The sequence below is a fragment of the Pteropus vampyrus genome, unplaced genomic scaffold, assembly GCF_000151845.1.
Source record: "Pteropus vampyrus isolate Shadow unplaced genomic scaffold, Pvam_2.0 Scaffold745, whole genome shotgun sequence".
NCBI classification, from domain to species: domain Eukaryota; kingdom Metazoa; phylum Chordata; class Mammalia; order Chiroptera; family Pteropodidae; genus Pteropus; species Pteropus vampyrus.
The window spans coordinates 291,096-303,216 of record NW_011889526.1 but is presented as its reverse complement, the minus strand read 5'-3'; the positions used below and the strand labels follow the sequence as shown (position 1 = coordinate 303,216).

The following is a 12,121-nucleotide window of genomic DNA, read 5'->3' as shown; positions in this document are numbered from 1 at the left end:
GGCAAAAGCGGTCATAAGAGGAAAGTTCATATCATTACAAGCCTACCTCCAAATACAAGAACAAGCGAAAATAAACAACCTAAAGCTTCATCTTTAAAAACTAGAAAAGGAAGAACAACTTAAGCCTAAAGTCAGCAAAGGAAAGAATCAAAATTAGAGCAGATATAAATGAAATTGAAGACGAACAAACAATAGAAAAAAAAGCAACAATGAGCTGGTTCTTTGAGAAGGTTAATAAAATTGACAAACTCCTGGCTAGATTCACTAAAGAAAAAAGAGAAATGACACAAATAAACAAAATCAGGGATGAAAGAGGGGAAATTATGACTGACATTGCAGAAATACAAAGGGTCATACAAGAATACTATGAAAAAGTATATAACAACAAATTTAATAATCTAAAAGGAATGGATCAGTTCTTAGAAAGATACAACTTTCCTAGACTGAATCAAGAAGAACTAGAAAATCTAAATAGACTGATCAGCAGCATGGAAATTGAAACAATCATCAAAAACCTACCAAAAAGTAAAAGTCCAGATGGCTTCACCAGTGAATTCTATAAAACATTCAAAGAAGTTTTAATATCTATTCTCCTCAAACTCTTCCAAAAAATTGAGGAGGAGGCAATATTTCCCAACTCACTTTATGAGGCCAATATTACCCTGATACCAAACCCTGGTAAAGATAACACACAAAAAAGAAAACTACAGACCAATATCTCTCATGAACACAGATGCAAAAATTCTAAATAAGACTTAGCAAACCGAATATAGCAACATATTAAAAAGAGTATACACTACGATCAAGTGGGCTTCATCCCAGGGGCACAGGGATCGTTTAACATATGCAAATTGATTAATGTGATACACCACATAAACAAATTAAAAAATAAGAATCATATGATCATATCGATAGGTGCAGAAAAAGCCTTCGATAAGATACAGCATCCATTTGTGATTGAAACAGTTAACAAAATTGGTATAGAAGGAACGTACCTTAACATAATAAAGGCGCCATCTATGACAAACCCTCAGTCAACATTATACTTAATGGTGAAAAACTAAAACCCTTCCAAGATCAGGAACAAGACAAAGCTTTCCACTATTGTCACTGTTATTCAGTATAACACTGCAGGTCCTAGCGAGTGTAATCAGGCAAGAGAAAGATATAAAAGGCATCCAAATAGGAAATGAAGAAATCAAACTGTCACTATTTGCAGATGACATGATTCTCTACATAGAAAACCCTAAAGACTCCACAAGAACACTACTAGAAACAATAAGCAAATACAATAAAGTTTTTGGATACAAAATCAACATTCAAAAATACATAGCGTTCCTATACTCTAATAATGAAATGTCATAAAAAGAAATGGAAAAAATAATTCCTTTTGCAACTGCAACAAAAAGAATAAAATATACAGAAATAAATTTAACGAAATGTGAAGGACCTATATAATGAAAACTACAAGAACCTATTAAAAGAAATTGAAGAAGATACAAAGAAATGGAAAGATATTTCCTGTTCTTGGATTGGAAGAATCAACTTTGTTAAAATGACCTTATTACCTAAAGCATTATACAGATTTAATGCAATCCCCATCAAAATCCCATCGGCATTTTTTAAAGAAATAGAACAAAAAATCATTAGATTTGTATGGAAGCACAAAAGACTCCTAATTGCCAAAGCCATCCTGAGAAAAAAGAACGAGGCTGGAGGCATCACTCTGCCCGACTTCAAATTATACTACAAAGCAACAGTAATCAAAACGGCATGGTATTGGCAGCAAAATAGAAACACAGACCAGTGGAATAGAATCGAGAGTCCAGAAGTAAACCCATATTTATATGGGCAAATAATTTTTGACCAAAAAAAAAAAAAAACATACAGTGGAGAAAGGAAAGCCTCTTCAATAAATGGTGTTGAGAAAACTGGAAAGCCACTGCAAAAGAATGAAATTAGATTGTTATTTATCACTATATACCAAAATTAACACAAAATGGATTCAGGACCTGAATATAAGACCTGAAACAATAAAATGCATAGAAGAAAACATAAGAACTAAACTCAAGATCCTTGGACTTATAGAGAATTTTATGAATTTGACTTCAAAGGCAAGGGAAGTAAAAGCAAAATTAAATGAATGGGACTACATCAAACTAAAAAACTTCTGCATAGCAAAAGAAAATGTCAACAAGGTAAAGAGACAACCATCTGAATGGGAAAATATATTTGTAAGCAATGCCTCCGATAAGGGCCTAATATTAAAAATATATAAAGAACTCATACAACTCAATAACAACAACGATAACAAAAACCAAATGATACAATCAAAAACTGGGCAGAGGACCTAAACAGACACTTCTTTGTAGACGACATACAAATGACCAACAAATATATGAAAAATCCTCAACTTTGCTAGCTATTAGGGAGATGCAAATTAAAACTACAATGAGATACCATCTTACGCTTGTTAGAATAGCTGTAATCAACAGGACAAGTAATAACAAATGCTGGATAGGATACAGAGAAATAGGAACTCTCATACACTGTTGGTGAGACTGCACAGTGGTACAGCCACTGTGGAAAACAGTATGGAGGTTCCTCAAAAAACTAGGAATTGATCTACCATATGATCCAGCAATCTTTCTACTGAGTATTTACCCCAAAGACTTGAAAACTCAGATCTGGAAAGATATTTGCACATCAGTATTCACAGCAGCATTATTTTCATGGTGGCTAGGACACGGAAGCAACCGAAGTGTCCTATGACAGATGATTGGCTAAAGGAGCTGTGGAACATATATACAATAGAATATTACTCAGCCATAAGAAGAGATGAAATACTGCCATTTGCGACAACAAGGATGGACCTTGAGATAATCATGCTAAGTGAAATAAGCCAGACAGAAAAAGTTGAAAACCACATGGTATCACTTATATGTGGGATATAAACCTAAAAGCAACAAATGAACAGGACAAACAGAGACTCATGGTCTTGAAGAATAGATTAGTGGTTTCCAGAGGATAGTGGGGAGGAGGGAGCGGGGATAAATGGAGTAAAGGGGGTCAAATATGTGGTGACAGAAAGAAATCTAACTATATGAGGTGAACACACAGTGTAAATATACATATGCCTTACTGTTAAAGTGTATAGCTGAAACTTATTGGATTTTGTAATCAATGTCACCATCAAAAAATAAATTAATCAATTTAAAAAATTGAAAAACCTCTAGCAAGACGTACAAAAGTAAACAGAAGTCACAAACTACCCATGTTAGGCATAAAACTCGGGCTATACCTGTAGATCCCACAGGCAGTCAACAGATAACAATGGACTGCTACAACTCTATACACATGAATTCAACAAATTAAATGAAATGAACTAATTCCTTGAAATCTACAACCAACCAAAACCTATCCAATGTGAAATAACCTGACTAGCTTTTAAATTCATAATTTAAAAAATTCTGAAAAAAAGAAAGAAAGAAAGAAAGAAAACCCTCAGAGTCAGATTTGTCAATTCCATGCACAGGAATTTTTACTATTTTTACCTCCAGGGGCCTGATGAGCAGACAAGAATAAACACAGCTGAGCTGGAGTGTGGAGCCCTAAATCCTTGTGATGGTTATCAGGAGGTGGGGCCTTTGGGAGACAATTAGGTCATAAGGGTGGACCCCCTACAAATGGGATTAGTGCCCTTATAAGAAGAAACATGAGACATGTCTCTTGGCCATGGAATACAGAGAGGAAGCAGCTGTCTGTATACCAGGAAGAACATCCTCACTAAGACTCCAATCATGTTGGCACCCTACTCTCAGATTTCCAACCTCCAGAACTGTGAGACACAGAGATTGGTGAAGCCACCAGTCTACAGTATTCTGCTATAGCAGCTGGAGCTGATGAAAACATTACATATGCAGCTGTATATGGGACAGGGAAGGAACATATGTTTTTCCTTTTCTGTAATATCCATCTTGATTTTGAGATTTTAGGGCATCAGTGAACCTTATCTTATTTAGAGGATCAAGGAATGAGACACAACTGGTTCAGAAAACTTCCAAGACCAAAGCTAAGGTTGTCACATGCAGGTCTTTCCCATGACAGGGCTTTCTCCCTCTTTGAGCTAATGCTTATCCCACCAATGGATGGGAGTGACTTTAGTGTGAGGCTGTAAGTGAAGTTTACTTGGTGGGAGGAAGATGGGAAGTTATTGTGAGGTTATAACCTTTCATGCTCTTGTAAATTCTTTGTAAGTCATGCTCAAACTGCAGCACTTCATCACTCAGCACGCATTTGCTGAGGTCCTACTATAGGCCAGGACCTGTGTGGACATGGGATACTGAGGCAAATAGCACAGAGCCCCTGCTTTCCACATTAGTGACATCTGTGTCTCCCATGACCAGAGGTACATATACTTATATAACCGCTATTAACATTTTACGAGAGTGACGTCAGCATCATCGTGGCACAAATTGTTCCTTTTTTCTCTCACCTTCAATTAACTGATTTACAACTAACTGACCATCCATCACCAAACAAAAGCACCTCTGCACAGAGCACACCTGGAAACCTGAGTGATCCATCCATCTGTGCATCCAAAGGACCTTGGAGGAGGCTGTGGTGCCAAGGGAGCTGTTGTGTCCCAGAGTCGTGGGTCAATGACTTAAATGTAAGCCCTGATAACATAAAACTTGAAGGAAACACAGAGAAGAACCTTGTTGATACTGGTCATGCCAATGATTTTTTGGACATGACGCCAAAGCACGAAGAACAAAAGAAAAAATGAACAGATGGGACTACATCGTTACCCATCAGGAAATGCAAATCAAACTCAAAAGCTTCTGCATGGCAAAAGAAACAACAAAATGAAAAGACAACCTACAGAATTAGAGGAAATTTTTGCAAACCGTATATCAGATAAGGAGTTACTATCCAACATATATAAAGAACTCATAAGACTTAATAAAACAAAAAAATCCCATGAGCAATCTGATTCAAAAATGGGCTGAACTAAATAGACATTTTTTTCAAAGAGGACATCAAAAATAGCCAATAGGCACATAAAGAGATAATCAACATCGTTAACCATCAGGAAATGCAAATCAAAAACCACAATGAGCTATCACCTCACACCCACTGGAATGACTATTAACAAGATGACAAAAAAGAAGTGAGAGGATGTGGAGAAAAGGGAAATCTCGTACATGATTGGTAGGAATGTAAATTGGGGCAGCCACTTTGGAAAACTATATAAGGGTTCTCAAATTAAAAATTAAAAATTAAATTACCATACGATCCAGTAATCCCACTGCTGGGTATATCTAAAGGACATGGAAACAGGATTTTAATGAGCTACAGACATTTCATGCTTATTGCGAGTGTTGCTGCAGGTTCGAGATACCGAGGTAAGGCTTGGACAGTTGGAATTAAATGCAAGGAGCTGTAGGCAACTGCGACATAGCTCTTTATTCCAGCAAGGGCACAACCCAACTTGCAAGGTGGCGGCATCTTTACAAACACAGGTTAAACAATAGTGGCACACTGCCAAGTTATAGAAGCCTTCACCTGCCTACCAGGCACATGGTTACATAAGGGGAGAAGTGCTGACTCACTTCCACTAGGAAGTTGCTAAGGGTGTCCGGAGGGAGCCTGACTGCAGCCATCTTTCTCACTTAGGGGCATCATTCACATTGTGCACATCACCAGGCGAATGGATAAGGAGCTGGGGCTGACAGATGGTCTCGCGCTGTATGGAATGGTGAGAACCCCACAGGAAGGGCTATTCATAATAAAGCTCCATGGCTCTAACTTCCCCTCCCCTTAGCTTCCTTTGCCCTTCTGTATATAGCCCTCCCACTTGGCCTGCAAGCTGAGTGTGAGCCTGGCTTGCCACGTCCACATGCACTGGGTTGCAACCCTTTTCTTTTTCCCCAAATAAATCCTTTTTGGTGAGGAAAACACCTAGTTGATATTATTTTTTAGTTGACATGTTGCAGAATATTCAGACCAGAGAGAAGCCAAGCACCCGGAGAGTTGGAGAACTCAAGTTTATTATGCCGGAGGTCCCAGAAGAGCTAGTGCTCTGAAGATTTGGGCCACAAGCTCGGGGTAAACTTACTTTTATAGGGCTTATCTGTGCAGTTAGTTTTACAGTTGGCATGGGCTGATTGGTTAATTTGCCCTCAGGCGGTTACAGAGCATGGGAGTTGCTACGGGCTACTGGGTGCCAGAGTTGCTATGGGTTACAGCAGGTGGGGGGAATTGCCATGGGCTACAGGCAGTTACAGGAGATTTTCAAACAGGAACTTAGGCAATACATCTGTTATCTAGACAGAACAAGCAAAAGGAGAGGATGAGTCTTTAGCTACTCTCGAGGTCACCCTACCCTTTGGCCTATGTGGCAAATATATCTACAGAAGCAGAACAAAGAGCTGTTTACAAAGTTAACCATTTGAGTGAAAAATTCCTCTCAGACACACCCAAAGCACCTCAAATCAAAGAACCCATGTCCTCTCGGCAGAGGTGGTAGGAGAGCCCAAGCAGGTACTCCACCAGCGGTGGCCTCCCACACCCCCTTACCCCATCATCCACCTCCCTCACCTGCCGCCCTGCACGTGGGCCGCTGTCCATAACCACCAGGGGTCTCAGGCACCAAGACCGCACAGTCAACCGCTTTCCAGCGTCCACTCAGCTAGTGACTCCAGTTGTAGTCGTGGGCCAGTGCCAACAGGTACTCACCAGTGGAGATGCAGTGCTTTCTCACTAGGACAATGCAGTGCAGTGGTCGCCCAACCCAGGGACCCCATCTCAGACCTCTCCCAGAACGGATGCTAGGTCAGCAGCTGCCACAAATCACATGCTAGACGGCGCGTGCTGCAGATGGAGTGCAGGGAAGATTCCAGAAGGCACACGCTGCACACATGCTCAGGAACGGCATTCTGGGCATACTCCTGGACCACCTGGCTGTCTGGCTTCTGGAGCAAGCACAAAGGGTGCAGCGTGCGTGGGGGCGTCGTGTGGGTGAATGGGTGCGCACACACAGAGCAGGACAGCGGCTTGCTGACCTCTGCTGGTCTGCGGGAGAAGGTGTGTTCCTTTTGCTGTCCAGACATAGCCAAATTGCATTGTCCATCCAAGTGAATGTTCTATTGTCTGTTAAATCACCTCCCGCCTCGCCCCGTGAGGCACTCCAGTCTCTTGTGTGCTTGGACCCTTGCGCTGTACACAAAACCATCTTTCCCCACCTCCCCGACTGCCCACTTCCCACCACCAACCAAAGCCAGACCCCCATGTGCTGCTGGGACTTGTGGTCTCCGGGGCCAGCCTATCCGTTTGTCATCCCCTTTGGCACTTAATAGGGTTGAAGACCACTCCATTTTACAGCATTTGAGAGCAATGCTTGATTTGCATCCAGCCCGTGTCCATTTTACTTATGCAGTGCCTACTGTGTACGGAATACCTTGCTAAGATTGGCGGAGGATAGATGAGCTCATGCCCCGGCCCTCGTTCTCACTTTAGCTAACGCAGAAAGACGAACTTGCAAGGTAGCATGTAATGAACTGAAATCACGAATTATGAGTGCTATTGGAGGTCACGGAAGGGCCGGAGTCAGGAAAACTTCCTGGAAGATGTTGGGTTTGAATCAGCATTTGAAACGTGGAATGCTCTAGATTACGGGGAAGTCGCAAAAATCAAAGGATGGAAGTGGCTGGGAGTAAAAAGAAGAGATCGATCTGGTGATAGTCGCAGGTTTCCGTAGGGGCGTGGTGAGTAGGGCTTAGGTGGGAATTGGACACAAGAGTCTTTTGGCCTCACTTTTAGAAAGTGAACCTGATCTGGATATAGATAAAACTGGACAGAAATAAAGTGATCTGAGGGATATGGAGAAACATGCCTGCATATGTGCATTCACACGCACACTTCTATTATTAGTTAGGACTGACCTTATGTGATTTCAAATCTTAATAAAAATCATAACTCTTTTTCCATTGGTGATTTGTTGGAAACATAATCCTGAGAAATTGTTCTTAAATAAAAGTCGATTGCAGCACAGGGTCGAGGGTGAATCAGAGGGCAATGAGCCTCTATGAGCTTCAAACAATGTGTCTTTTAAAGACGTAGAAGGGCCCAGGGTTGGAGCTTTCCTCCACTTACTCTGTCTTCTCTTCCAATCTTAATTCCTCCAATAATTTTAGTCCAGTTTGGAAGACTTGATCCATTTTGCCTCTTGGAAAATGTATGAGCATCTACTCCTGGTTTCTCTCTCTGCCGTTTGTTGCTTGTGCTAGGGTATTGTGTATCTGAAGAGCTGGCATCTACTTTGAGAGGTAATGTAAGAGTTTTCAGTCTTTACAACATTATGTTTCTTTCCCACCCCTCACGCCCATAGGCATGGGACCTAATAATTCTAGAAAATTGACGTGTAGTTATTATAATAGCACCTGCATGTTATTTCAGTGACCTCATGGTTAAAGGAGACCAGAACCATAGATTAGATTAGTTCTTAGAAGGAGGCATAACTCTTGCCTGGGGCACACACTGACATGGGCAAATGAAGTCACATAGTGAACACTATTGATTTTTACATGGCCAGCTACTAATCTCCTATGTATTCTGGTAAGACCATCTTGATTGGTCCACTGGCCAACTATTTCTCGCCCACTCTCTGTGGTCCATCTTCCTAGCTCCTGGTGTGCTCGTGTTCCCCAGAAAGGCCAATTAACGTACTGCATCACCCTGGCTACATCTATCGATTTAGGAATGGACATGTAAACCAAGACCAAGCAACGTGAGTCCGTCTAAGGATTTTTGTTGCAAGGATCAGTGCAAGCACACTGTTTCAGCCTAAAGATGCTGGTGGGTATCTCTCTAGCACATAAAGAGAACCAGCCTGAGAACAAAGTCTATACAAATAGAAAGTGGCACCTCAACCTGGAGAAAGACAGATTCCCAAAGCCATAATTTGAGTATCTGGATCTACCCATGCTTGAACCCATTATAACCCTAGTGTTTTCAGTTATGTAAGGCAATTGTTAGTCCATAGAAGTCTTAACTGACTTATATAAACAATAATATACATGGAGCCACTTTAAAATGGAGCCAGAGCTGCCATCTCAAAGGACCTGTCTTGCACAGTCTTATACTTCAAACCTTTGGGATGTTAAAACAGGGCAAAATAACCTTTGGACAGGCCTTAAGCAACTTTATATCCCAAAGAACTGTTTGCAAAAATAGCAAGAAAGCAGATATTATGACTATTGGACTGATGACTACTGCACTGAAAATTAAAAACATTGTATAGAATTAGCTGTGTTCACGTCTCTGCACCTATAGAAATTCCTTCCTTCTATTGATACAATTGTTCCTTAACTCTTTTTCATAAATACCCATTGCCTTTGTCTTCTAATTGGAACACAATTTTGGCTTCTGCATAATCAGTGCATTCCAAATAGCTATTCTCATTGATCTCAAATAAATGCTTGTTGTCTTTCACTTTGAAAGGCCTTTTATTTTTAGGGTAACACTTAGAAAGCCAGGCATGAAAGATGAATGAATCTCGTACTTCTAGGGAGGAAGAAATCCCTTAATTCATCAATGTTTCCTCCTTAGCTCCTTAGAAAATGGGATTATGTTCTCCCCATTTAAAGAAATAATTGAATGAAAGCTTTCTAATGTCCCTTGATTACTTTCTCTTCTGTGAAGGAAAGCAAGTTAAAAATCTGACTATTGTGTGACCCATTTGTCAGTTTACTGGGGGACAAGTTTACTCAGCTTCAAAGCAGACACATTCACTTCTGTTTTCTTGTTGGCCTACCTGCTCTCAGGGGCAGCGAGTGTCCACCTTTTACAGAGATCCCAGCATTTTAGATATCACTATGTGCTTGCCCATCCATTGTATTGCACTAATACCAATTTTCTGGTTTTGATAATGTACTGTATTTATATTACCACTGGGGGAAGCTGGCTGATGGGCATATGTGGGAACTCTTTATACTATTTTTTGTGACTCTAAAACAATTTCCAAAAAAATGTTTTTCTAAAGAAAATATCTTGGACATGACTTCAGATGAAATGAGATAGATCTTAGAGTGAGTGGAGCTATAGCCACACATGCCCATTTATGGGGAGATGTTGTCATTGATGGCTTCTGGTTTCCTGAGTTAGTTGCAAGAAGGAAACTGTTGTGGAACCCCAGAGTGTCAGGACCAAACATCTCCCCATACATCCTGGGGACAGAGTGGCCAGTTGGAGAGCTAGTATCACCCTGATCCCCTTTCTTCCTTTGAACCGTAAAACTGAAGACAGAATCTTGGTCCAGGTGGAAGGGACACTATGATCACAGGATTCCTGACCCTGTTTTGCCTCGGTGAGTCTCCAGGTCCGGGAAGGATAGATGAGAAATTCATGGCGGAGTGGAGGTTAATATGGAAAACGGGGCAGGAGCAGAAATGATGACTTCTGTATATTGAATACATGCCACCTGTCACAGTTTCGTAGGCTGTGATATACCCATGCTTGCACAAAGGAGATGAGGAACCCAAGGTTCAGAGATGTGTAGTAAGTAACACCCTGTTTACTCAGCCAAGAAATGCAGAGCTCATATGAGATCTCTATCTGTCTCTTCTAAACACCAGTCTCGCCCTGAATGTTCCCTTGGGCAGCGTCTACAGGGTGTGAAATGCTGTGGGTTTGGGTACTAACCAGAATACAGAGAACAATGCCTGGGGATGATGGATAAAAAAATTTCCTGATTCACCCAATCCTCAGTCTGATTTTAATCATGCTCAGCTTAAACATAATATAATCGAACAGATCTCAGCCTATAAAGAAGATGGCCTGGATTATAATCTTGGGTTGGTCTCATAGAAGCTCTTGGCTTTGAACCAGCAGCTCCACCCCATGAAGTTCCATATCCTCTTTCATGAGTTGGGGTGTGGAGGGAACATCAGGACTTATCATGTACCCCAGTTCCTTCCTCCTCCTTCTGAGTACAGCCCTTCTCTTTGGGGTAATGCCCTTTTTACACACATTTGAACTTTAGAGGTGGCTGCTGTCGCTGTACCCCAGACTTCCAGCTGCAGGGCAGAATATACTGGGCAGTCAGAGACTGGCCTCATCCTCCCCATATTCATTCCCTGTACCACAAACCCTCTCCCTTTGAATGAGGGAGGAAACCCTATTCCCACACTGCACACATAACCATTGTATTAAGTGGTAAGGATAAACATTGCCATCTCAGAAAGCATGAGGGAAAAATATAGGTAAATGTTCAATGATTTCTAGACAGCAAAAGAAAGAGTAATCATGAAAGCTTTGTTACAGTTCCCAATGTGATAAATCAGAAATGGTTGCTGGAAAGTTGTACACAATCATAACTTCTGAAGGACAAACAATGGGACGGAAGTAAAAGGTAAAAGTAAACCCAGGGAAGTACCTGTGAGGAATAGGGCAGATCTTTAATAAATTAGTTGTGTGTTCTCTGCCTGCTTTGTGCTCAAAGACAAGCACATCCTTCATCTCTCATGAGAGTTTCTCTTCCAGGGCTTTGTCTGGGCTACGAATATGAGCAAAAGAATGGTGAGTTGTCTCCCATGTACACTTTGTTCCTACATCCCAAGCTTCATGATTTTTCCCCTTTAATCCTTGGAATTCTAGGAGAATGCTTGTGGTCATCAAGATGAAGAGTCAAACTAACTCTGAATTATTTCCAGAGAAACTTCCCAAACCCTCCCTCAACGCCCTGCCTGGATTTATGGTTGAACGCGGTAGTAACGTCACCCTGAAGTGCCAATGTAAGCTCCAGAATGTGACATTCATGCTGGGGAAGTCGCAGGACTCTGGATACAAGCAGGAACGGAGTTCAGCCGGACACGATGCTGAATTTCTCCTCACAGACCTGGAGCCTAAGGATGCTGGAATGTACTTTTGTGCCTACAAGACAACAGGCTCCCACGAGTGGTCAGAGAAGAGTGAACACCTGCAGCTGGTGGTCACAGGTGAGAAGAGCAGTCTCAGGTTTGCTCTTTGATGCACCTTTTCCTTGTCCTGTGATCTGGCAGGGGAGGAAGAAATCCAAGAAATAAAAAGACAGATGCAATACCTTGACTGTAGGGAAATG

The 12,121-nt window shown here is 41.4% G+C and overlaps 1 protein-coding gene across 1 annotated transcript in view; it reads left to right on the top strand.

Annotated features, from left to right (window-relative positions):
• Positions 1-10,161: 10,161 nt before the first annotated feature.
• Positions 10,162-12,121, top strand: part of VSTM1 (V-set and transmembrane domain containing 1) — a 12,621-nt gene continuing 10,661 nt past the window's right edge. The window contains 3 exon segments of the mRNA XM_011385672.2: positions 10,162-10,369; positions 11,545-11,580; positions 11,715-11,999. Coding sequence (XP_011383974.2) covers positions 10,336-10,369; positions 11,545-11,580; positions 11,715-11,999 — 355 coding nt within the window. The 5' untranslated portion in view covers positions 10,162-10,335.